At 39.6% G+C, this 27669-nt stretch overlaps 4 protein-coding genes across 4 annotated transcripts; 3 read left to right on the top strand and 1 right to left on the bottom strand.

Annotated features, from left to right (window-relative positions):
- Nucleotides 1-1363: 1363 nt before the first annotated feature.
- On the top strand, nucleotides 1364-2068 carry LOC123663541 (cytochrome b5-like). Its single transcript, XM_045598248.1, has one exon. The coding sequence runs from the start codon at nucleotides 1474-1476 to the stop codon at nucleotides 1879-1881; it is 408 nt and encodes a 135-aa protein (XP_045454204.1). The 5' UTR covers nucleotides 1364-1473; the 3' UTR covers nucleotides 1882-2068.
- A 5216-nt stretch (nucleotides 2069-7284) lies between these two features.
- On the top strand, nucleotides 7285-11850 carry LOC123663436 (integrator complex subunit 9). The gene is made up of 6 exons (XM_045598150.1): nucleotides 7285-7293; nucleotides 7517-7708; nucleotides 9308-9510; nucleotides 10100-10862; nucleotides 10950-11052; nucleotides 11135-11850. The coding sequence occupies exons 1-6, from the start codon at nucleotides 7285-7287 to the stop codon at nucleotides 11767-11769; spliced, it is 1905 nt and encodes a 634-aa protein (XP_045454106.1). The 3' UTR covers nucleotides 11770-11850.
- A 1621-nt stretch (nucleotides 11851-13471) lies between these two features.
- Nucleotides 13472-16565, bottom strand: LOC123663329 (leucine carboxyl methyltransferase 1). The gene is made up of 3 exons (XM_045598052.1): nucleotides 16347-16565; nucleotides 15977-16160; nucleotides 13472-15180 (listed from the first exon to the last, which is right to left on the bottom strand). Exons 1-3 carry the CDS (start codon nucleotides 16563-16565, stop codon nucleotides 14627-14629), a joined length of 957 nt encoding a protein of 318 aa, XP_045454008.1. The 3' UTR covers nucleotides 13472-14626.
- Nucleotides 16566-24118: 7553 nt separating this feature from the next.
- Nucleotides 24119-26662, top strand: LOC123655310. Its single transcript, XM_045591435.1, has 2 exons — nucleotides 24119-24136; nucleotides 26126-26662. Exons 1-2 carry the CDS (start codon nucleotides 24119-24121, stop codon nucleotides 26660-26662), a joined length of 555 nt encoding a protein of 184 aa, XP_045447391.1.
- The last annotated feature ends 1007 nt before the right edge of the window (nucleotides 26663-27669 follow it).

Genomic DNA, 27669 nt, shown 5'->3' with positions numbered 1-27669 from the left:
GAAAATATATAAGTACCGTATAATACAACGTAGATCGACGAAAGAATTGTCAACCCAATATGCATTATTGAATATAACTCGAAAAATTTTGTTAGATTTAAATTAAAATAAAATTGGACCACATGACACGCAACACCTTTCGATTTAAAAAAAAATCATCGAAATCGGTTCACCCAGTCAAAAGTTGAGGTAACAATCATTAAAAAATAAATCATATAACATTCTACACGCACACTACTACACGGTCGTCTGTTCCTTTGGTAAACAACGTAATGCTTGTTACAGGTGACAGCTGACTGTGATAACTATGTATTTTTTGATAAATATAAATAAAAATATTACATATTTAAATACAAATATTACGCCCAGACTCAGGCGGGAATCGAACCCGCAACCCGCGGAACAGAAACCACTACAAACTGGGCCAACGGGCTACAATTTATACAATAAAATTGAGAACCTCCCCCTTTTTTGGCAGTCGGTTAAAAGTACTCGTCACTTTAAGAAATTGTAACATTTAGCTGTATTGTATTTAATAATATTAAGCTTATTTTATTGTATGTATTTACTAGCTGACTCGGCAAACGTTATCTTGCCGCTAAACGCTATTTAAAAATAGGGGTTGTTGGTAGAAGGGTGAAAATTTAAGGTTGTGTGTATTTTTCAACCCCAAATCATAATAAAATAACAAATAAATAATTTATCTAAAAATAAAAAATAAAAGTTAGGGGTGGACTACCCTTAACATTTAGAGGGATGAAAAATAGATTTTGTTGATTCTCAGACCTACCCAATATGCACACAAAATATCATGAGAATCGGTCAAGCCGTTTCGGAGGAGTTTAACTACAAACACCGCGACACGAGAATTTTATATATTAGATAATGCTTAAGCTCTCTTTTGTATAATTAAGGGATAAATAATCGAAGAGCACGCTGGTTCACTGTGGCACAGGCTTTTACCTCTCACAAGAACTAGGGAACTCAATATTGTAAGTCAATATTTTAATAAATAAAGCATTATCATTATATTATTGTATAAGAATTACTGGTAATCCTAAGTAAATAAATAATTATAATTATTTACAAAAATAAATTCTATAAACCCATGCGTTAATGCAATTTACTTCTCTGGAGCGATTTAAACGCAATTTATGATGAAAATTACGGTTAGTATAATATGAATTAACATACGACCTTTTAAAAAACATACATACATACACAGTTTCTTGTTGTTAATGTTATTATTATAAGCACCCTATTTTCAATATTTTTTATATATTTAAGACATCGACGAACTTGTTATTTTCTGCAACGCAAGCGCTCTGCGCTGAGTTGCGGTGACGAATGCTTCGCGAACATTTACACAGAGATAACGCGATAGTGTCGGCAGGTGTCTAGTAGAGACGGTCCTGCCAGCGGCCGCAGTAGCTCGCCGAGTACGAAGCTCGCCAGCCGACCACACGCGACACGATGACGGAACAGAAACCAGAACAAAAACGATTCTCGCGCAAGGAGATCTCCGAGCGGAACACCAAGAAGGATGCGGTGTTCATCATCGACAACCTGGTCTACGACGTGACTAAGTTCCTCGACGACCACCCCGGCGGGCACGAGGTGCTGCTCAACGTCATCGGCAAGGACGCCAGTGAGGACTTCGACGATGTCGGTCACAGCATTGACGCCAAGGAGATGATGAAGAAGTACTGCATCGGGGAGCTGGTCGACGAAGACAAGACAGAGAGCAAAAAGCAGAAGTCGCTCTGGAGCTCCTCTAGCGACAATACTGAGGCAACGAATGATAGCTTCCTCAGTTCCTGGAAATTCCCCGTGGTGCTGGGACTGCTGCTGACTGTGTTGTACTCGTATGTTTTCGGTTAGCGGGCCTTCGCCTCGGATCTCGCTCTCGCCAGAGACGAGATGTGAAACTCTTTTGAAGTGAGTGACTTTTATATGATGAAAAGAACGATATGTATGAATGCCATGATTGGATTTTATAATTAAAACCAATTTAGTTTATATAATATGTAATTCAGATATTGTTTTCATATAGAATTTTTGTACAAAATCAAGAAAAGGGTAAATAAAGAAATGAAAAATAAGGTATTGTTCTTTTTCTTTTTCAACTTTAGTGACATTCGTTTGAAACCGCTCAAAACTTTGTAATAATTTTCTATTTCTTCACTATTGTAAGATGAGTTAAACAAAAATAAATTATTAAGTTTGTACGCAAATTTCACTCATTGTAATTAAACAACTTTTTTGGATTTTATATTATTTTAGCACAGGAAGTTCTCCCGTGACCATGTTTGCTGTAAGTATCCGAAAAGTCGGGCGTGTAAAAAACTTAATAAGCCGCGATAAAATCCGAAAAACTTGTTTCATTATAATAAATCATTTAACCTTTGGTGAATTGAGGTCTAACATTTCACATAAATCTTACCATATTACCGAATGTGTTGACAGAAGTTCGTTTTACAAAATATAGTAGAACGATCATAATAATTAATGGGTCACTTTCACCGCGTGGTAGGAAGACTGTGAAACACCCAATCCTGTATTGCTGCTAACGTCACGCAATCACCAGTTGCAGCTCGCTGTAGCGCATCATTGACGCGGCCTAATTTAGTTAACAACACATAAATAATATGTAGGCATTAGTTAAGTTACTTAGTTTTATTTTTATCGAAAAATCGCTCTCAAAAATCTGAATTCGGAAAAAACTTTCAGTATCGACGAAAACTAATCACTTGTTAAAGATGACGAGTAAGTACGTATAGTCAAATTAGTAGCCATTTATGCTTTACACATTGGGTACTTCGTAGAAGGCAAGTCATTATAAAACATTTAGGTTCGTGTATTATCATCGTCGAGACCAATTATCAGCTGAAGGACATCAACAAGCTCGGGCCACAATTCGATCGAGTCTTGCAATAATTATAAAGATAATAACAAGAGTTGCACAAGAACACCCGTCATTCGTGTTATTTATTACACGTCACAGTATAATTAAATATGAAGAAGCCTAAAACGGCGCTACTCCAAATTACGTCGCATGTTATCTAGCAATCAAGTGTATTTATCGAACACGACTCTTGTATTAAAATACTAACTCGACAGACTTCTGTTATCTAATTTGCAAAAACATAAGAATTTAAGGCAAGTTATGGAATTTCTTTATGTCTGACAAATATTTAATGAGGAAATAGTAAAGTCACCGAACCCTCACTTATTGGAAAAGAAAGGCCTACTGGCACATTACCCTTTTATTTATACAGATGTTCATTGTTCATATTACATTGAAACGTTGCGTAATAATAATGCCACATATTTATAAATAAAAATATTATAATCTAGAAATGTATGTAAATCTGCGATAACAATGTTTTAATCAAAGCTGTTGGTCAATTACTTGCAGATAAAAATAATTTTCGACGATCTCTTGATAAAAACAACTCTTGGCCTTCGAAACGATTTGCAGAAATTAATTTTTTATGAAATTAGCGAGTAAACGAACTGCCGAGATACCTGACCTGAGTAGGTACTTACTGTAACAGATTGTACGTCCCACCACTAAACATAATCCTGTTCTGTACGAAGGAGACACTAAGCCCGCCGACCTCTTTCTTTCATATAGAAATTCTTTTAATATACCTACTCCAATCTTCGCGCTATGCTTTAGCCTGTAACATCCTACTGCTGGGCATAGGCCTCTTTTCCCATGTAGGAGAAGGATCAGAGCTTAATCCACCACGCTGCTCCATTACGGGTTGGCGGATATATTCCCTACTATGAGTAACGATCACTATCGGGTGTACCTACATGATAACAACCGAGACCGACGGCTTACTTGCTCTCCGAGGCACGATGGGGAGACCCACAAGGACTGCACAAACACCCAGACCACGGCAAACACCTGTATGACCAATACAAATGTTTGTCATGTGCGGGGATCGAACCCGCAACCGCCAGCGCAACAGGTACAATCCATGGCTGTGACCGTTGCACCAACGCGGCGTCTAAATCAAGATGTTTCAATAGGCTTCTGAGTTATAATACATCTCATCATCATCACTTCAGCCAATCGCAGTCCTTTGCTAGACATAGGCCTGAACAAGTTCGCGCCAAAACTGCCGTGAACTCATGTGTGTTGCCCATAGTCACCACGCTGGGCAGGCGGATTGATGACCGCTGGGCTGGCTTTGTCGTACCGAAGACGCCTCATTTCAAAGCCAACAGTTGGATAGTTATCCTGCCATCGGTCGGCTTTTTAAGTTCCAAGGTGGTAGCTGGTAGCTGTGGAACTGTGTTATCCCTTAGTTGCCTCTTACGACACCCACGGGAAGAGAGCGGGTGGCTATATTCCTCATTGCCGTAACCACACAGCAATAATATCAACTTAGCTTCATTTTATTGTTATAATACCTATAATAATAAAATGAAGTGCTTACGATATAAATTATCAATACACAAATAACAGGTAAGGTTGAAGATAATGAAGTCTTCATTAAATTAGTTTATCTAAGAGTAGCAAGATTAGATAAAATTTATGAATCCTAATTTATTCCAGGTTCTGTAAATTTTATTCTTTTTTTATACGTATAGGTACGTAACAAAATAGAAATTTTTTAAATGATAAACATCCCACAGCTGGTCATAAGCTTCTTCCTCCACCTAGAAGTAGGGTCGAGCTTAATCCACCACGCTGCACTGTTCCATTGTGGGACTGCAAATATATTCTTTATTATTAGTAACGATCGCTATCAGAGTGCCTAGTGCGAGTTTTATTCACAGAAACATGACAGAAACGCGTTTATACGTGAAAATTAATTTGTATGGGAATTTAAACAGTGCAGCCTAGACGATAAAGAATAGTATACGATACAATCGATACAGAGTCATCTAGCGGCAAACGCGAGAACTAGATTGAAATCCCGAATTTCCCATACAAAATGAAGTTAAAATTTACGCCCGTTATTGCGAGACGGATTAAAAAAAATCGCACTAGGCACTCAGTTGCTTATGATAACAGCCGGGACCTACTGTGTAACGTGCTCTCCGAGACACGGTGAAGAGATAAGGACAGACAACCAAATCAGAAAGAAATATTTGTACATATACAAATATCAATCCCGAGTGGAAATCGAACCCGCAATTGCCGGTGTATGTGTGTGTGTGTGTGTGTGTGTGTGTGTGTGTGTGCGTGTGCCGCATCTGTATGTCGTTTTGTTTGCAATCAACTCGAAAACTTTCCATTGCTCATAGGAAAAGTGATTCGTGCAAAAGGTTTAGGTGGATAGGTTGCTAATATGATTGATTGATTCAGCCTGTAACATCCCACTGCTGGGAAAGGCCTCTTTCTCCGTGTAGGAGAAGGATCGGAGCTTAATTTTGTTAGAATTTGGTTTAAATTTATTAAAATACTAGCATCCCGCCCCGGCTTCGGGCGGGTATTTACCGAAAATTTCAAAATAATTTTTTCCTTATTTTTTTTTAAATATAATATAACCTAACCATGTCACGCGCCAATAGTGTAGCTTCGCAATAGTGATTTTTTTTTTCAAATCGGTTTAGTAGTTTCGAAGCCTATTCAATACAAACAAACAAACAATCAAGTCTTTCCATTAAGATAATAATGAGAAGACCTAGTAAAGTTGTGACTATTTTTACTCTAATTTCATATCTCGCTTAAGAAACATTCCAAACTTATGATTTATGTGTTTGATATAAGATCATTTCTATCCTTTCAAAAACAATCATCAAAGTGAATCATAACACGTTGGTACTATGGTTTCAAAGACTTTCAACAATAATACAGATTACTCTCTTTGTGTTGCGGTAAGTTTTAATTATTTTAATTATTTATGATTAATAATAAATATATGCTATATAATTATATACTAGGGAAATAACTAAGGGAAATTTATATCTCTTTCACAAACCCGGAAATGCTTAGTAAGAAAACTTTGCCTTTACAGTTATTTAAACAAAAACAATGACAATTAAAAAACCGTGTGAAAACGTTAAATCAACGTGTGAAATGTTAAAACATGTGCGAAATGTGAATTAACACGTGAAAGCTAAGGAACTAAGCATGGTTAAGTTGTATCGCAAGTTGTATCGTTAACGCAAGTTGTATCGTTAACGCGAGTTGTATCGTTTGTTGATCTTGCAGTCGAGATCGTTTTTACGTACTCCTGTTCGAAAATAACTTATTAAAGTTGCGAAACGACGCATGGGTGGCACTCCCTGCTGCGCTGGAGCTAAGGTGAAGTCAGACGTGGAGCTCAAAAGTATTATAACAGCTTTAAATTCTTCCTCTAATCTTAAAATTTTAACCATGGATATCTTCATAACCATGGGATTTCGAACTAATCGAACTAATTAATAGAAAAAAAATTTTTTACGCTGAGGATTCATGAAGCTAACTTAGATGCGTATATTTTTGATTGATTGATTAAGATATTATTTTAAAGAAAGAGCGTATATTTAAAAAGTGCAGAATAGACAAATGTGTATTCAAATTTATTTATTTTTATTCATAATTTAAAATATACATTTATTTATTCATAATGATAAAATACCTAAGAGCACCTATTAAGAAAAACTAGTTTTCTATTTCTTCTTCTTCTTCTTCTTTGGCTTTAGCACCCTTGCGGAAGTGCCAGTATCAGAGTAGATGCTTCAATGTTTGGTGAGTATCTGTTGCTCAGTTAAGACATTGACAAGACTGTCTTTGCTATTTATCAAGATTTGTGGAAGTACAAGTTAAATAAACAGAAAAAAGTTTTTTTTTTTACCGAGAGGAACTGTTGCTCTACCTAAAACAAAACACAGTTTTCTATTTAACGTTATCAATTTTTAAGCGATATAATTATAATGTAGTAGAGCTAAGAGTTGACAGATCTTTACAAGACTCATACCGCACTTCACTAGTCTGCGGTCAAAACTTCCATAAATGAATTATCTGTTTGTTGTTGACTTGTCAACATTTTGTATATTGTCAAAAGTATACTTCCAAAACATCGAGGCGATATTAAAATAAAAACTATTGTTAATTAATAATGTTTGGTGGGATGAAGATGTTTTACTTTTTGAACACGTTTAGTGCGTTCCTAATTAATTACTAGGTTAGCTCTGCAGTTGTTTCATAAAGTTGTTTGGTTATGTCGATTCATCAACTACAAAGATATCTGCAATAGTATAAACATTCTGCAGTTTAAGAACAACTTCAGTTTTTTTCAACCAACTTTTTACCTTACTTAGTTAATTCATCATAGCAAAATGAAACTGGTAAGTTAAGCCATTAATAATTTAAGTGTATTTCTATTCTAATAATTCTTTTTACTTTGAACGATTTTTGTGGTCATTCCAACTTCGTTCTAATTTAATATCATATACATTTTTATAGAAATAAATACTTTACATATTTTTATAAACCATATTAATACTAAATTACTTTAAAATAGAGAATTTTCAACCAAATTTGGGTTAAGATATAACATACTATTTTCAGTACTGTCTAAGCAGCGATGCAGCAAAACCATGCTTTGTGCTGTCATTCAAAGAATTACTTATAATGCTGGACTGCGGGCTATCGGCTCACTCGGTGCTGAACTTCCTTCCTCTCCCACCGGTGCCGAGCACCCGGCTAGCGTCCTTACCAAACTACACTCCACCACACGTCAATGATCCATTACTTGAAGGGGTAAGCACTTTTCAATATTTTAATCGTAATTACGTTTGAACCAAATTGTTTATATTAGTTATTTTTTCAATAAGTATCATATAAATTATTTAATATTTCTACTCTTTTGAAAATCAATGTAGTGTCCTAAGATAATTTGTTGAGATTGAGATCTTTGTAGAGTATTTCAAAATTTGGTTGAACATTCCACATCTGGTTCGTGACTCTTAGAGGTCCACTTCTATTTGCGATATGATTTTGGTGAAATTTGTTCACAAGTACGTCAAAGAGGTGATATATAAGAAAAAAATATACATATAAAATCCACCTGCAGGCTTTCGGGGACTGGTGATTGATATTTTTTCCACCACAGCGATGGGTATTTACAAATAGATTAGGTTCATTTATTATAAGATATAAAAGTAGGCAATAACTACATACAATAATTTATACTTCCTTATTTTGTGACTAGCGCTGATTTTATCTTGTACATTGTATTTTTCAGCTGTTGTTCCTCCCCAAAATAAACAAATAAAATAAATTAATAATATTGTTAATTTTTATGAAAACCAATTAAGTATATTACAAGTATTATAAAGCAATTACATCATTTTTATTTGTGATGAAGCTTATTCGGTGCTGCATTTCACCACAGCACAGTGTTTATATAGTCCTTTTGGGTTGATGGAGATTACTTTCCAGTAGTACTTCCTTGAAGAGTATTGCCTTTTTTTTATTATGACTAGCCTCAAGGAAAGTGCTCCAGATTGGTTGCAAAGCACTCGATAAAAGAAACATCTGTTCACTCATAATAAGGCCAGCTGTCCATTATGAGCTACTGAATGCAATAAGTACATCAGAACTCTTTCAAAACTATTTCATAAACTATTATATATATTGGAGGTTTCTTAATTCGACCATATATATTTATGTTGCGGATAACTTTGACATTTTTTTTTTGTTGGTAATGAGATATCCCAAGGGCGGTATCATGATAAGGAAATCAGGATCTGATCATGTCATCCCAGTGAAATAGAGGGAAATCTTCGAAAATCGTAGCGACAACTAGTGCGTTTGTACATTTTTTTCGTCAATACTTATCTTGGTCTACTTGTCGATGTAATTGAAGTCGGTTTTTTTCGTTACACAGTTCAATTCAAAACACAAATTTCAAAACACAATTATTATGAAATCTGTATACCGCAATGGCCCTTCTGCTGATCATACCTTTTTACAGTATTCATTTTGGTTCTGTGAGCAATACCAGCCGATCGTAGACTTTTTTTGCGAAAGCCAGTTCGCTCGTTGTAGGAAAAATTACGAAATTTCTACACATATTTATTTTAATGATTTTTTAAACAACTCAAACTATGGAAACACTTCTGCGTGGGCATTTAGTTGTTTTGAATTTATACGAATCCAAAAAAATGGTCGATAAATAGACCACCGAGATGAAAAGAGTTAAAACACAGATAGTTTATTATACAATATCTGGGTTTGCTGTGGATAGACAACAAACGATAATAGAAAACAAGCTAATTTTAGCTGCTTCAACGAAAAGGTGTTACAATTACATTATGTAGAATTTTAGATGAATTCAAGTGGGCTTGACTGTTGCAGGAATTAAAGGAGTGCTGTGGACGAGTGTTTGTGGACAGCATACCAGAGTTCTGTCCGCCACTCGACAAAGTAATAGACTTCTCACAGCTGGACGTCATCCTCATCTCCAACTACACCTGCATGATGGCGCTACCCTTCATCACCGAGGAGACCGGTTTCAAGGGCCAGGTGTATGCCACGGAACCCACTCTGCAGATAGGAAGGTCAGTACTATAGTCAAGTAAAATTATATGTTTATTGTCAGTGTATCTATGAAATAATGACGATTAAGTCTGGAACATCCCACTGCTGTTCATAGGCCCCCTTCTCCAGGTAGGAAAATCTACCACGCAGCTCCACCGCTGGTTAGCAGATACGTTCCCTACTATTAGTGACAATCGCTATCAGGGGCTTACGATAACAACTGGGACCGACAGCTCAATGTAACGTGCTCCCCGAGGCGCAGTGGGGACACCCAGCGGGACAGACAACGAGACCGCAAAAAAATATTTGTTAAATTACAAATATCGATCCCGAGCAGGATAATACAGTTCCACTACCACCTTGGAACTTATAAAGCCGACCGATGGCGGGATAACCATCCAACTGCTGGCTTTGAAATACACAGGCCGAGGACGGGCAGCGGCGTCTTCGGTGCGACAAAGTCAGCTCTGCGGTCACCGACCCGCCTGCCCAGCGTGGTGACTATGAGCAATTGCACATGAGCCATTTTTGGCTCGAACTTGCAGAGGCCTAAGTCCAGTAGTGGAGTGCGACAGGTGGTACCACTCGGTCACGCGCAGTGCGGCGCAGGTTCTACCTGGAGGAGCTGTCGGAGTGGGTGTCGGCGCCCGGCGGCGGCGGCGCGGCGCGGCGCTGGAAGGAGCTCGTGCACCTGCTGCCGGCGCCGCTGGCGTCCGCCGCGCGCCCGCGCGCCTGGCGCCGCCTGTTCGGGCCCGCGGCGCTGGCGCGGGCGCTGGCGCGCGTGCGCGTGGTGGGCTACGACGAGCGCGTCGACGTGTACGGCGCGCTGGACGCCACGGCCGTCAGCTCCGGCTTCTGCCTCGGCTCGGCCAACTGGGTGCTGCGCTCGGCGCACGAGAAGGTGGCCTACGTGAGCGGCTCCAGCACGCTCACCACGCACCCGCGCCCCATCAACCAGGCGGCGCTGCGCGGCGCCGACCTGCTGGTGCTGGCGGCGCTCACGCAGACGCCGGCGCACAACCCCGACCACATGCTGGGCGACCTGTGCGTGCACGCCACCGTCACGCTGCGCGCCGGCGGCTCCGTGCTGTGCCCCGTGTACCCGAGCGGCGTGCTGTACGACCTGCTGGAGTGCCTGTCGGCGCACCTGGAGGGCGCGGGGCTGGCGCACGTGCCGCTCTACGTCGTGTCGCCCGTGGCCGACTCGTCGCTCGCCTACAGCAACATCCTGGCCGAGTGGGTGTCGGTGGGCAAGCAGGCGCGCGTGTACCTGCCCGAGGAGCCCTTCCCGCACGCGGCGCTGGTGCGCGCCGGCCGCCTGCGCCACGCGCGCTCGCTGCACGACGACGCCTTCAGCGCCGACTTCCGCCAGGTACCGTCCCCTCCCTCTGTCCCTCCCCGTCGACCTAGCTCGGCTCCCCGCGAGCGATCCCGACTGACGCTTTGCGATCTTTCACAGCCGTGCGTCGTCTTCTGCGGACACCCGAGCTTACGTTTCGGCGCGGCGGTTCACCTCGTCGAACTGTGGGCCAATAACCCGGCGCACGCGATCATCTTCACGGGTAACGAATCCTCTTTGCACAATTTCTAGTCTAAAATATTGAACGAAACGGTAACCGCGATTCGTCTCCTCCCCCTCCCCAGAGCCCGACTTCCCGTACGCGGAGGCCCTCGCGCCGTTCCAGCCGCTGAGCATGAAGGCGTTCCACTGCCCCATCGACACGTCGCTCAACTACTCGCAGGCCAACAAGCTGGTGCGCGAGCTGCGGCCGCGCGAGCTGGCGCTGCCGGAGCAGTACGCGGCGGGCGGCGCGCGGCCGCACATCAGCGCCGACGTGCCCACGGTGGTGGTGCGGCGCGGCGCGGCGCGCTCGCTGGCCGTGCGGCGCCGCGCCGCGCGCGCCACGCTGTGCGGCGCGCTGGCGGCGCGCGCGGCGCCCCGCGAGCTGCGCGCCGGCCTGCGCTGCGCGGCGCTGAGCTGCGCGCTGCGCGTGCGCGACGCGCGCCTGGAGCTGCTGGCGCCGCCGGGGCCCGCCGCGCCCGCGCCGCGCCTGCACTGGAGCGCGCTGGACGTGGAGGCGCTGGTGCGCGCGCTGGCGCGCGAGGGCGTGGCCGAGGCGCGCGTGGAGGCGGGCGCGGAGGGCGCCATCGTGCACCTGCCGCGCCACGACACGCTGGTGCACGTGGAGCGCCACGCCACGCACGTGTTCTGCGAGGGCCGCGCCGACGTGCGCCAGGCGCTGCGCCGCGCGCTCGCCGCCTGCCTGCCGCACATCTAGCCGCACTCGAGCCGTCTCGGTGTCTAGTTGCGCTCCCGTGCGACCCCGTCGAATGAAGGTTATATTAAAGCTTACTTTTGACTCGTGGTTTTTTATTTTCGAAATACGTCAGAAAACTTTAACCGTAAAAGAATCTCGAGAAGTTTACCGTGTGTTGGATTTCTAGTGATATCACTTAAACATATATCGATAAAAAACGGAAAACTCCGACGTTGCAGTATTTTAAAAATAAATTGATATATGTGACTGATACACACGACCAAATCGACGGACCAACTTATGCGAGCTTAAGCTTGACAAAATCGGATAACTTTTCTATGTAACCAAAGCATAAATAGTTACCTAGAAGAAATTTCTTTAAGAGGCTCCCCCTTCTCGATGACCTTGAGCATTTAGACTTTGCCACACCCCACCCACCCGCACTTCACCTGATCAATGTTACGTAAAGGTTATTAAACATTGCCATCTACCGGCTCTAGCTTGTACTACTAGGACATGCGATTGATCCGTTTCCTAGACCAAGAGCTTGCGTACAAGTTGTGATCATCCATAATTATTATTTAATTTTCTTCTTGTCTTGTCGATCATTTAGGCTATAAAATTATATTAATTACTAGTTGTTACTTGTTGTTCAGTTCGTAGTTATAAAATAAATAAATTTGTAAAATAAAAATAGCCTAAGTTACTCCTTACTATATCAGCTATCTGCCAGTGAAAGTCCCGTCAGAATCGGTCTAGCCGTTTCAGAGATTAGGCGGAACAAACAGACAGACAAAAATTGTCAAAATGCTATTTTTGTGTATGTATCGTGTATACATCCATATGAATTTAGTAAAAAGCGGTTATTTTAATATTACAAACAGACGCTCCAATTTTATTTGTATAGATATAATAAATTTATATTTTATTCTATTATCGGCTCGGTGAAGATTGACTCTAGGTTCGGATCTTAGACCACAAACTAAGCAGCTTTACAAATGTAAACAGCTCAAAATTACACAGCTCAACATGTACACAGCTCAAAATTAATAATTTAAATTATTTTTTTATTTGAAGTAAATACAATTGCAAAATTCAACAGTAAGTCTGTCTGTCTGTTACATTTTCATGCCTATCTTAGATTAAAAAAAGTAAATAGAATTTGCGCGTAAGCAAGAGCAGCGTGCGATGGCGAGCGACACAAGTTCCCCGTACAAAGGCCTCTGGCCGTCTGCCGCGGGCCGCCCGTCGCCCGGCAAATAACTAGAAATTATATTTTTACGATTTTCTAATAAAATACTGCGCTTAATAAAAAACCCTTCTGTAGAATTATTAAGTACAGGATTCTTAATTAATAAAAAAAATATTCATTATTGTAAGAAGTAAAATTAGAAATCCTATACGATTTTTGTACGCGAAAGGAGGTCCAGGTAAACAATTATTTCTCTTTATTTAGAGACTTTTATACAATTATCTTACAGTCACATTAATAAACTGAATCCGAGTTACAACATATATTTATTTGATATTTTTAACGTAACTTTAACGTATACTTTATACCACATGAAAACGGCCGAATTTTTCTGGGATCCCCTTAAAAAATAATTTTACTAGCAATAATCATATTGCACGACATGAGAATTGGCCCGCCGGAGTCACTGCTCGACTCGTTTGAGTAACTCTTAAACTGACGGGAAGGTGCACAGAATGAAACGAGCGTCGAAATTATACGGCATTTATATATTAAATAAATAATTAACACTTAGTGGTATCGATAAAAGTGAGTAAGTATAAACATGGACCGAAGAGAACACTACCACAGAGGACCTCTCTTACACATTTACTTACAAAAAATACGAGAATACTTTATGCGAAAACTTCATCATCCAACTGTGATGCGAAACACTGACTCCGTATGACATTGACATTACAGTATACATACAGTACACATACAAGTTAACAATTAGCAATTACTAGTAGCTTGAAAATTAAAATAAATATTATTGATATACTTATAAACTATACATAATCAACAGAATTTATGACATTTTGACACACAATAAAGGCCAGCACATACTCTTTAAGAGTCTGCAAATTATCATATAATAACACTATAAATAAATATTAATACATAACTAAAAAGGGCTAGAAACTTTCTTTTCACGTGGAACATGATCCAGACGTGATTACAGAAACCCCCCCATATGAGAGAACGCAGTTAGGAGCCGAACACCGAACATAAGGTACATTGACCTCATTAGAAGGTTAAAGCAAAAAGCATAATTAAAAGTACAACATTAACATAACAAATATGGAGGTTGATTGATTTGATTATTCTGAGCTGAAATTACATAAAAGCACCGACTCGCTCAAACTTTACACGCTATTAATTAGTAAAGAAGAAATATAGATCTATACAACTACCACTGTTCATATTTAACATCCCATCGACCATCAATCTCTACAGACACTTAACATTTCACAAAAAATACCAATCTCTGTATTTGAAGAATAGTAATTGATATGATTTTAGTTAGGATTTTTGGTTGTTAATTCCGACTTTATCTTATAACGCAGGGGGTGCGATGAGTCCGGGCGCCGGGTTTTGGGTGGCGCTGAAAGTCACATGCAATAAAAAAGCCTCAGCCGAAAACATACGAGACTCATTCTCATTGCACCCGGGCGCTAGTCCATATGGGTTAGAACCGCCTCTGTTACTTTCTTTTGACACTAACCCAGAGGTACCGGTTAGTAATTTTTAAGTATCACAATAATGTAATCGAAACGTAAAATCAGGTTCTACGTCTAATCTTGAATCGTTTCGAAATTCTCCATAATCGATCGAAGATCAAAATAAATAAAGGCGGGCTCGAGGCGCCTAGGAGTTGAGGTCGAGGTCGGCGAAGAGGTCGCCGCGCGTGGCCACGGTGAGCGCGTAGTGCGTGTTGAGCTGCAGCAGCAGCTCGCGCTCGTCCAGCATCTCCAGCGCCTCCACGCGCGCGCGGTCGTCCTCGGGCAGCGCGCGCCACACCGCCTCCATGTCCCACGAGCGCGCGCGGTCGAAGCCCAGCGCCAGCAGGCGCTCGGCCTGCGCCGCCGGCTCGCGGCAGTGCTCCGCGCCCGCCAGCGGGCAGCCGCGCGCCGCCAGGTTGCGCAGCATGACCTCGCCGAACTTGTCGCCCAGGTTGCACTGCTCGTACAGCAGCAGCACGCAGCGCGGGAAGGCGGCGGCCAGGTGGCGCAGCAGCGCCAGCGCGGCGTCGGGCCGCAGGTACACCAGCACGCACTCGGCCAGCAGCAGCGCGGGCGCGTCGGCCGCGGCGCCGCCCGCCTGCAGCTTGCGCCGCACCTCGCCCAGGCAGCGCAGGTCGCAGCCCAGCAGGTGGTAGCCGTCCGAGTGCAGGTCGCCCGAGCGGATCATCACCTCGCCGTCTGGAGACACACGTCTACTTCTGAACTGACCGTTACTTCTGTTTCTCTTTATTTTATTGAAAAGCTACACTAATATTACACAGCTGAAAAGTTTGTCTGCTTGTTTGTTTAAACACGCTAATTTCAGAATTGACTGGTTCGAATTGAAAAAATCTCTTCTACCGAGGAAGGCTATATGCTATATAATTTAGAATGCTTTATTCTCAGATTAATGTAGTTCAAACCACAGGGCACAGCTAGTGTACAATAATTTTGTAAATAGGTATACATACATATTTCTGCATCTTCTGAATCTCTACCCTAAGTGCAATGGGAGTGATATTTTGTATGGACAGTTTTGAAAATAGAACTAAATATTAAAAACTGCCATGTCCATGTCCAAACAGTTATTGTAACCCTCAATTTAATAAATATAAATTTTAAATATAAGTAATTATACCTTCTTTGACGCCGCGTTGGCGCAACGGTCACAGCCATGGATTGTACCTGTTGCGCTGGTGGTTGCGGGTTCGATCCCCACACATGACAAACATTTGTATTGGCCATACAGGTGTTTGCCGTGTGCTGAGTGTTTGTGCAGTCCTTGTGGGTCTCCCCACCGTGCCTCGGAGAGCACGTTAAGCCGTCGGTCCCGGTTGTTATCATATACACCTGATAGCGATCGTTACTCATAGTACGGAATATATCCACCAACCCGCATTGGAGCAGCGTGGTGGATTAAGCTCTGATCCTTCTCGTATATGGGGAAAGAGGCCTATGCCCAGTAGTGGGATATTACAGGCTGAAGCGTAAATACCTTCTTTACATATCTTCTCGAGCAGCTGCTTGTTGCGTTTTATAATTTGACATTTCTTGCTAGTAACAGATGGAAAATCCAATTCAATGAAGTTACTGACAGCCTGAGTGGTGTCCTTGAGCCGCCAGTAAAGAGTATCATACCCGCAGCCAAGATTAATGATTTGGCATTGTGTGCCACAACGCTGTCATAAAAAATAAATAACTACATTTATAAAACAATTATTTTCACTATTAAAGATTTGGAAATGCCTAATGATTTATAAAAAAGACGAATTAAAATTTTATAATGATATCAAAAAACTAGGACTTGAGCTTAATATCACCAGAGCGGGGTCGGATCTAATGCAAATTTTTTTCAAAACATTTACCTCCAAAAACTGATGTATAAACATCTCCATAGCTTTAACTCTGGCATAGTAGCCCCGGTTTATCTCGGGAGCTTTACGATCGACATGTTTGACAAAGTACGATATATATTCATCCTTCCAGTATCCCAACTCCACCGCGCTTCGCTTGCACTCGGTGGCGTCAGTGTTAGTTGCAATGATGGCCTCGTCTTCCGCAGTCCACAATCTTATGTTATTCATGATGACACCAATATTTCACAATATTACTACAGAGGTTTTATGTCCATTAACATCGCCGCTCGTATTTCAGCACAGTCTAATAACAATCTCACAATTTCTAGGTGTTTGTAACATTGAACATGCTCATTTTTCAAAAGACAAACAATTTTTTCTTTGCCTAAAAATTTTGTGAATATTGACACTGACGTTGACAAGTCGATAACAAAAAAAAAAACGTCAATTTATGTCTGATACACGGTCTTATACACAGGTCGGGCAACTACAGTAGTAGCAGTTCGTCTTCGTCGGCTTAATGATTTATAGTAGTCTTGCGCAAAGTAGTTCGCGACCGGGAGCGCTCTTTCTAGTTCGCCGCTCCTTCGCGAACTATTTCGCTCTTTTAGTTCGTCAGCTCCCGTCTCGAGCTAGAAAGTGGCAGATCTTTCGCTCACATTGTGACTTCATTCACGCGTTCTTGTTCTTATTTAATCGTATTGTTTAAGTGATAGTGTAGTTGTGCAATCAATGAAGGTCCATATTTGAATGAATAAAAATACACTTTACGAAATAATATTTTTTTTATATTTAAAAATAATCAACAAAAGTACTGTAAAATATAATCTATAAAAATATATCAAACAAACAAAATAAAAGTAATCTTCCTATAATCTTTTAAAATAACCAGAATAACTAATATATAAGTGTATATATATCAAAATAATCAATATAAAATCTTTTATTGACTGGTTTTACATAGCACACACACTTCAATATTGCCGATATTATAAAAATTAAAAAAAACTCAACTTCTAATTTGTTAACTAAAAATTATAAAAAATAACGATGGTTTGAATGAGATCGAGTAATAAAGCTATTCTTTGTACTTATAATTAATTATAATTTTATCAAACAGTAATCAGTATATAGTTCGTATTATTCGTATCTAAGGAGCACTCTTAAACTAAATCAGTACCAAGCGGTGTCGCGCTCTCGCTCATACATATAACGAACTAATGAGCGACGCATTTGGGAGCTAGTTCGCATTTAGGAGCGCTCTTAAGAACTAGTTCGTTCGCAAACTACACAAGACTAATTTATAGCCGCTAGAGGCTTGACGATTGCTGGGTGTGCTGTGCAACGCAGACAGAATAGCATCCTGTCTCTTTTTCTATCACACATCCCGCATTTATGTTTTGAAATATAACCAATTACAATGAAACGTAACTCAACCAGCGTGCACAGTACGCACTGCACCACTTGACCGCACATATAGAATATAGCATAGCATAGTGACATACAGCGGTGTTGACGAGAATGAAAAGTTATGACATTATCGTACTAATCTCTCATCATTGAAATTGGGCTTAGTTCCCTGATCTGTATGTAAGACGGTACGATAGGTAGATACTTGAGGCCTTTGGACGCCATTAAAGTAATTTAATGGTAACGTTACCTATTACCATTATAAAATAACGATAAGTAACGTTCATATTTTTCGATACCTTTACAGTTAAGGTATAGCGATACCGATAACGTTACCTCTGGCATTACTAAATTACGATATTTCTACCAAATTTCTACCGATACCTCGTTGACTTTGCCGCTCCCTCTAAAAGTTGTTCATCTTTTGGATTGATAAGAGCGGCAACAGCGCGTGGAAATTAATAGAAGTAGGTTCTTCAAGGCTACGACTTCGAACTTCAATTTAGTTAATTTTTTTTTTTTTTTTTGAAATTCATAAAATAATATTTAAGTATATAATACAATAAATTTTAAAAAATATGCGCCGATATCATATTTGAATCGATGATTTCTAAAAGGGCACTTGTCACACTGTATTCTCTAGGTTAAAATTTTACAGGAGACACAAAAAACATTATATTTTTTTAAATACATAGAAGAGGATAATAGTTTTCGCACATGAGATAGAATACTTATAATCCTAAAACTGTCTGAAAAAAAAAATTCATTTTGATAAATAGTTTTTGAGAAATATGTATTACAAAATCAAGGACAAGTGTCCTTTTTGAAATAAACATGACATTGTGCCCTTTTAACAACTAACACTATTATTTTCATACAAAAATTAATTTAAAATAAAACAACAGTTAATCACCGAATTAAATTTTTATTACATTATTCCACTGACCAATCATAAATAGCACCCCAAAATTCCATTGCTTCATCTGGAATGTAATCTTTAAGCTTTTTTAGATCATCCATTTTATTCTTTTTTTATTGGTACAGTTTCAGAATACAGTTTTTCTGTTGGTAATTGAAGATCAGGTACATTGGTTTTTCTTAAGATAAATTGAAATAATATAAAACCATTAATAAATTCTTTAACTGTCACACAATGGGGCTCATCAGAATTAAAATTAAATTCATGATACTTGGAAATGCTAAACTTTTCTTTAATTTGACCAGGCAAAGTATTGTTTGCCACTTTAGTTTTATAAAAGAATTTTTGATACCAACTTTGAAAATTCAAAATGTCATTTTGACTCATTAAATATACAATAAATTTTTCATGAATATTAGAGCATTCTAATATTATTTTTTCAACATAATCATTTATTGTGTAGATTCTGTCAATAGTTTTAAGCTTTCTTTTTATTATACCAAATCCACGATCACAGGGCAAAAAGGAGTGGCCCCGGATCGGAAAGTATAAATTAATTTTTTTGAAAACCTTTGTTTCAACCAGAGCCACCATGAACCTTATCATTGAATGATTTTTGTTCTGCCCAGCACAGTTATCGCAAAAAAGGTTTAGTTCATCATAGTCTTGGTCCAAAAAATTGTTAAAGTAATGCAGCAGCATAGAACAAACTTCATCAGGACCTTTGTGGCTTGTACCTTCATGATATACGTATGTATGTATTTTATCATTTGCGAAATTATAAATGCCAAATGTATTTACAGAAAGCTGTCTGTAGTAGTAAATATCCTGTACAGGTATACGTGGCAAATCAGTGACAGCCATAAAATCTATGCTTATTGAAAGAATTTTATTATTCTCTTTAGATAATTTTGTACAATTTTGTATCTGCTTATAAAACTTTTTAGCCCTATTTAAGTGAACCATAAGCTGACCATTATAGGTTCTTTTAGCATTATCATTCAAGCTTTTATTATGCAACTTAGTTTTTATTGCTTCACAGCTAGTACAAGCATCTACAGTTGGCCGTCCGAAAGATAAGTTAAAATTAGTAACAAAATATTGCCAGTAAAAGTGATATTTAACATCTAAATCAGGGTATTTAATTTTGAAAAGGGAATGCATTTTTTTAACAAAAAGATCTGCAGATAAATAATATTTAATATAAGATGAATAATGAGATTCTTTAAGGGGAAACGATGAGATATGCTCATGAATTTTAGAGCAGACACTTGATGATATGGCGTTAGCAGAAGGATGTTTACCACGTTGGTCCAGGGGAATAATATCTGATTCAAGGAGATTTGCAATTCGACGAATACGTTTAGTTGTTACTTTGTGAACATTCATAACTAGTGTTTTGATAAAAATAATCTCACAACGAAACGTGGAGGGAAAATTATGTGACATCTGACATGACAGAACACAGACAAGACAGTCGAATGAAACCACAGATTAGTAGTTACAAGGGCACTTGTCCATGGACAAGTGCCTTTTTAGTTCTAAACGAATATTTTGTTCGCGTACCAACCTAAGGAAAAAGAAGTGACATGTGACTTTTTTACACAAAATGAAAGAAAACATTGTCTCCAATAGATTCCATTAAAAAAAAAAAATGCCTTCGAGACGGACAAGTGCCCTTTTAGAAATCAATGATTCATTTATAATTTATGTTTCGTATTTGTTTCTATGTACTGTGTGGTTATGGTACTAAAAAATATAGCCACCCCCTCTCTTCCCGTGGGTGTCGTAAGAGGCGACTAAGGGATAACACAGTTCCGCAGCTACCACCTTGGAACTTAAAAAGCCGACCGGTGGCGGAATAACCATCCAACTGCTAGCTTTGAAATACACAGGCCGAAGACGGGCAGCAGTGTCTTCGGTGTGACAAAGCCAACCCTGCGGTCACCAACCCGCCTGCCCAGCGCGGTGATTATGGGCAAAACACATGAGTTTACGTTATTTTCGGAGTAAACTTATGGAGGCCTATGTCCAGCAGTGGACTGTATAGGCTGTAATGATGGTGATTTGTTTCTATATATTCGTGTTGTATTAAGGTGATCATTTAAACATTTATTTGTATATGATAAAAAAACAGACTTAAAACTGTCTATCGTCATGATAAAGTTTTAAAGATTGTAGTTATGAAAAAAAAATGTGTACTGTGGACGTCTCTTTCCTTTCGACCCTCCCTATTTCCATCGTCACATATTATCGTGTTTAACAAAGACGGGGGTTTTTGCTAAGCACGATAATATCCCCTTTTATATGCAAATGTATTTAACGGAAGGACCTCTAATGAAAAAAAAAATACATATACTTACTTAATTACATACACATTTTTCATCAATAGATTATTATAGTACTTGAATACAGTTGGCAATAAAAAAACTTAGCCAAAGGGATTGTTCCAATAAAATAAATAATAATAAAGAGTAAAATTATGAAAAACAATGAACAGTAGCCCATTTCATATCATTGTTTTTCAAAATAGAACAAAAATATGCACACTAAAGAAGCAAAGTGCATTCAGTAATAATTTGAAAACAAATAATAGTCCAGTCATTTTAGGTTTTATCTGCAAAAAATTCATAGTGAGCTGATTATTTGTGTACACTTTTATTACGGCGGTGTGATTTGTATGACAAATATCCATCTCGAGCGGGAATCGAACTCGCAAAAGTCAATGTTTTAGGCAACTACTGGCAAGTCGCACCACTACACCAGAGTGGTTGTACATTTGAATTGAATTGAATACTTGATATTAGGCATGAGTTCGATATATCAAAACGTAACTAATAACCGATATGAGTTAGATAACATATCGTATCGATATCACGTTTTCACATAACTGATATTTCAAAAACTGTGATATCGAAACCTCAATCGAAACAATAACTCGAATCGCGCGACAACTCGATACGGAAACCGAACGAAATGTTACACAGTTATCAAAACGAAAACCGTGCCCAAACGAACTACGATGGTAACGAAAGCCGAACGGTATCATATTCGCTTCTTCTCTTTCTTGCAAAGCGATGTAAAAGAGATGAAGCGACTACTAAAACGCTAACTAACTAAAACACCGCAGACTGAGACATTCTTTAAAATGTAATAGGTTAAAATAACTCGTTAAATGTGCACGTGTTTTCGTTTGTCTTTAGTTACATAACTGTGTAACCAAATACGTTAGCAAACCATAATAATGATATCGATATCTAAAAACCGTTTTCGATATCGATATGAAAACTATATAACGGTTACATATCGGTTTTCATCAAAAAACGAAAACGCCCATCTCAACTTGATATATAAGATACTTGACACTGACAGTAGATGATATTTGATGTGATGTCATTTGTCGGTAAATAACCATGGGTAAATAACTAAATAGTACCCTTATATTCAAATTCACTGCAGCGTTGCAAAAGCTACCGATTTATCGGTAGATCTACCGATTTTGGCCCTTGTCTACCGATATACCGATTTAGCAGTGCTATCTACCGAATTTTTGAATTTTCAACTAATGTAAAATAATTTTCTAAAAAAAAGGTAAATTATTATTCTTAATACGGTAACACTAAAAGAAAACGGTAACACAAAATCAATGCACGGGGACTTCCCGAAATTCTTCCCACGACGTCGAATATGACCGTTCAAGTCCGCGGTGTGTTAAAACAAATTGTACTAACACGTCATATAATAGAGTTTATTATTGTCTAGTGAGTATACAAGGGAAAATCCCTGAAGATAACTTTCTTCGGGTTTGTTTCTTGAATTAGGTATAGGACTAGTGATGGATTATTTTTGGATTATATCGATGGATTAGGATTAGTATTCGGATTCATTATTAACATGAGAAGATTCAATTCGCATTTAACAAATTAAATGTAGTTGCGAAATTTTGTGAAGTGTTAAGCGAATTCATCGCTAATTTATACTTCTTTCACGGCAATGTGCTATTCTATTGCACCCACGGGAAGTCGGGAATACTAATAATCTGTTTCATTATTAGCAATTTAGCAGTTGCTGCGAAGAATGAAATTATGCAACTATTATCTTTGATTTGTTTGTAATTATGATGCTTGTATGGACTACTTCTATAATTAATGTTTTTTAGTGATAAAACGTATTGCTTTTGAGTACTTTCTTTTTCTGTAATGTAAAATAATTATAATTATAAATGGAACAAAAATTTGCACGCCGTTTAAGCTAGATTTTATGAGACATTGTAACTAATGACACCTTATGTATTAACTATATTCATGCAAATAAAGAATTTGATTTAATTTAACGGAACAAATTTAAATAAATGAACGCATTATTGACTTAAAATACTTTTGTTTTACTCCGAGTAAAAATCTACCGATTTCTACCGATTTTTCGGAGCCAAATATACCGATTTTTTATTTTACACTTTTGCAACACTGATTCACTGTACTCTGTAATTTGTGGTGAATAGGAATAGGTGATAAACTGATAATAAACACCTACCTACTAAATATTACAAACTGACACAACTAAAAGCCATTAAGCAAAGAACTGACTGACTACTAAATATTATACATATAATTAAAATTATTGTAAATAATTGATTTGAAATTATCATATAAATACTGAAGAGATCTTTTATTACAGTGATTGCCTAAGCAATTTTCTTCCACATTCTCTAAAAAGTGTACCTTTCTGTAATCACGATGGAGACCCATACTGAAGTTTCATCGAGTCCTACTAAGCCTATGATTTTAATTAGTGCAAAAGATTTCACAAGCGTTTCTGGATTTATAACAGGTTCAATTTTTATAATTTCATTGATTCTTAATTCAGGCTGTTCCATTCCATCCACGGGTGAGCATAGGCTTCTTTCTTCATGTAGGAGAAGAGTCTGCTCGGAAGCTTAATCAACCACACTGCTCCGCTACAAGTTTTCTGATATATTTCCTACTGAGTAAAAATTGCTATCAGGTGTCTGTAATGAACAAATGCTCTCCAAGGCACAATGCAGATACATACTAGGACAGGCACTTAGACCAAAAACAAGTATTTTTACAACTAAAGATATCTTCTTTAAGCCAGAATCAAACCTGCAACCTCTAGTGTTTAGACAGACCATCAATGTAACCAGACCAGTACTCGGACAACCAGAGCAGTAGGCTTAACAGCTTTATTGATTCTTAAAATATTAACATGATGTATAATAGTTCAAGGGTTGAAGGTAAAAGTGTATTGCTTTCAGAACTCACTGAGGACACTGCAGTAAAAAGTAAAGAGGAAGACACAAACAGAAGACCATGGCAAATTGTTAATAAATACTACTGTGTAGATGTTGATATATACGTACTGGCTGACAGCGAGCCGTGTCCGCAAGAACTAGCTGAACATGTGGAGGCACACATAATCTTCATTGCAGATAATGAGGTACACTACTGATGTACTGAAACATTCTTAATGTTATGACATTGAATGAAAGGAATATTATCTGAATGTAATAACATTGGTATATAAATAATAACTTATAGTAGAGGCATTTGCGATTTGTCAGGAGAGATAACACTTGCTCTGCCAACTTCTTTTTGTGTTGTCTTAGCTAGGTTTTTTGAAATTAATGATATAAAACTATAATTGACCAATAAGCAGAATTGAATAACCACTTCAATAAGCCACGGCTTTACCCACTGTTGTACTGTCAAAACCTGATCCTGTCTCTGGACTTTAATAGATTTTTAGAACTTGTCATTAGCAAAATGATCGGCGAAAGGCTGATGGAGCCATAGAGAGGAAGAAGAAAAAACCTATAGTAAAATAAGTCGAATTCTTATAATACCTTCCCTGCTAGATATTCTAAATCATTATATGAACTAGTCATCACCCAGAGGTCGAAATTCGAACATGAATAAAAATTTATATTTAAAAAAAAAAACAAATATTAATAAAAATAAAGAACCGTTATTTAAATTTTTCAATTTGATTACAGACTGTGACAGTCAACAAAAAGAGTATAATATGCGTGTGTGTGTCAAATACATGGTAGTGTATATATAAATAAAAATGAATGTTGCTAAGCACATAACTCGTAAATGGCATGACCAATTCAGCTAATTTCTTTTTTTGTATGTTCCGTAAGGTCCACGGAAGGTTTTAATATAATAATAATTGTGTTTGGCAAACGGAAAAAAACAGACCAATTACATCAACAAGTAGTACAACGTTTGGAGTAATCTTTGATAATGCGTATTTACTTGACTAATTTTTCGTCTACCTACGTTGTATTACTTGTCGATATAATTGCAGTCGGTTTTTTTTCGTTTGCCTGCAAACACAATTATCATCATACGTTTCATTCATTCATTTCATATTTCATTTTTATTTTTTTAATCAATAATAAAATTAAAATAAAAAAATATTTAGACAAAAAATTTTGTCTAAATATTTTACCTAGTCAATGGTACGGAAGCCTTCGTGCGCGAGTCCGACTCGCACTTGGCCGGTTTTATTTATATTTGGAACTTTCAGCGGAGAAATATTTGAAGTATTTGTGAAAATTGTTTTGTTCATGGGTTTTTTTCAAATCAAATACACTTGTCTGTTTTAAGGCCGACAAACAATTAAAAATTGTGTCTGTCCTGCATAGCACAGGGTCACACATTATACCGAGTTCAATATAACTTACTGTTAGGTTGCAGTTTGGCTCTTAAGTTTAGACTAATTTTGGTTAAAACCATGACGCCGCGTTGGCGCAACGGTCACAGCCATGGATTGTGTCGGTTGCGCTGGCGGTTGCGGGTTCGATCCCCGCACATGACAAACATTTGTATTGGCCATACAGGTGTTTGCCGTGGTCTGGGTGTTTGTGCAGTCATTGTGGGTCTCCCCACCGTGCCTCGGAGAGCACGTTAAGCCGTCGGTCCCGGTTGTTATCATGTACACCTGATAGCGATCGTTACTCATAGTAGGGAATATATCCGCCAACCCGCATTGGAGGAGCGTGGTGGATTAAACTCTGATCCTACATGGGGAAGAGGCCTATGCCCAGTAGTGGGATGTTACAGGCTGAAGCGTTGGTTAAAACCGGAACTGAGGCCGAAACTACTATAAAAAAATTAGATTTCTCTCTATGTAGGAGAAGTGTTTAGTGATAGTTGTGTGATAAGAACCGGGACTTACTGCTTAATGTGCTGTCCGAGGCCTGGAGACCCAACTACTTAGAATCTATATTATCGAAAACGCATTTTGATACACATTTACGATCGGCAATTAAACACTGGCAGTATTATAAGTAATAGTCTGCCCAGCGTGGTGACCGCGGGCAAGACATACGAGTTCGCGCCATTTTTGGTGGGAGATTCGAACCCACAATCCCCGAAGAAGAAAGCAGTCACCGCAAACTAGGTCCGCGCTAGTCAATCTCTAACATACTCAGGACGGCGAGGCGGGCGCGGCGCTGGCCGAGCGGCGCCGGGAGCGCGCGGCGGCCGCCAGCGCGCGCGCCGCCGTGCGCCTGCTGCTGCCGGACGCGCCGGGCGCCGCGCGCGCGCTGCGGGCCTGGGCGCGCCGCCGCGCCTACGAGCTCGTGCCGCTGCGGGAGCGCGCCGACCCCGCCGGCGACCCCGGGCCCTTCCCCGAGACCTACGGCGCCGAGCGCGCGCGCGCCGCGCTGCACGCGCACGCCTGGCGCGGCCTGCGCCGCCTCGACCGCCCCGAGCGCCCCGCCCCGCACCGTACCGCGCCGCCCGCGCACGGCCGCGAGCCGACCTCCTCCGACGACGACTACGAGGGGCTCGCGGCCTCGGACGACGAGGCGGCCGTGGAGCGCGCGGAGGCGTTCGTGGAGGCGCTGGGCGCGCTGGGCGACGCGCGCGCGGTGCCCGAGCTGGCGCCCGACGAGCGGCGGCGCCGCGCCGAGCGCCTCGTGGCGGCCTTCTGCCGCGCGCTGGGCGCCGACCTGCCGGCGCTGTGACCCCCCTCCCGGGTTCGGAATGAAACTACGACTTCGGTCTCGATGCGTTTTATTCGATATAAACGATAAAAACTTAGATATGTGCGGGCGCGCCGCCGCACAGTGGGCTGAAACGGGCCGGTAGAGGACTTAGCGTTTAAAAAAAAAAAGTTTCTTTTTCTGAAATTTTAAATAGTGCGTTGGATTTATCTATTGATTATAAGTAATTATTTATATGGGGGTCGTTTAGATAACTTGAGTATTTTCGGAGTTATTAATAACCAAAGTAATTTTTGTATGAAGCAAAACAAAAAAACTTGAAAATCTAGAAATTCTCAAATTTTCTCAAAGAATTGACTTTACGTATGTATAGTACGTATTTTTGTTCTATTTTAGTACCTATTCTCGGGTTGCGATTTTCTGCGATTTGGTCGCAATTTCAAATTTTGTTCTCTATTCCACACCACCATAGAGGTTAAGAACCAGGCGCGTTTTTTTTTAATATAGTGGTCTCCCCGTTAGGCCTAATCCACTAAGGACTAATAAAATAAGTAAAAATCACAATCAGGTACTGGTCACTGCACTTTTTAAATTTAATTACTATCATGAGTATCCATATTAACGAATGCAAAATTTTCGTATTCGTCATTATCAAATGTTTCCGTTTGTTCAATTATTAATAAACTTTGTGCTTCTTCTGACAAAGTTTTATGTTTTCTTCGAAGTTTGTGGCGTTTCGCTGAGATGAGTGGATCAGAGCTGGTCAACAAATTATTTAAAATGTCTTCATTTGTAGTTTTTCTACTGCATTTCCTGGAATGGTGTTGGCGGTACCTACGAAAGTCTTTATTTCTAGCTTCAGCAGCTTCTTCAGATAGCTGTCCAATTGGTATTAGACCAAAACTTTCAATAATAGCTGCACCATGCATAAGAACTTTGTGAACACTTGAAGGTATATAATACCAGCCATATAATTCCAAATACAGTCGCATGGTCACTTGAGCATATTCGTGAAATTTGACTGTGTC

This window comes from Melitaea cinxia, chromosome 1, assembly GCF_905220565.1.
Source record: "Melitaea cinxia chromosome 1, ilMelCinx1.1, whole genome shotgun sequence".
NCBI lineage: Eukaryota > Metazoa > Arthropoda > Insecta > Lepidoptera > Nymphalidae > Melitaea > Melitaea cinxia.
The sequence above is the reverse complement of the archived record's forward strand: the minus strand, read 5'-3'. Positions and strand labels throughout refer to the sequence as shown.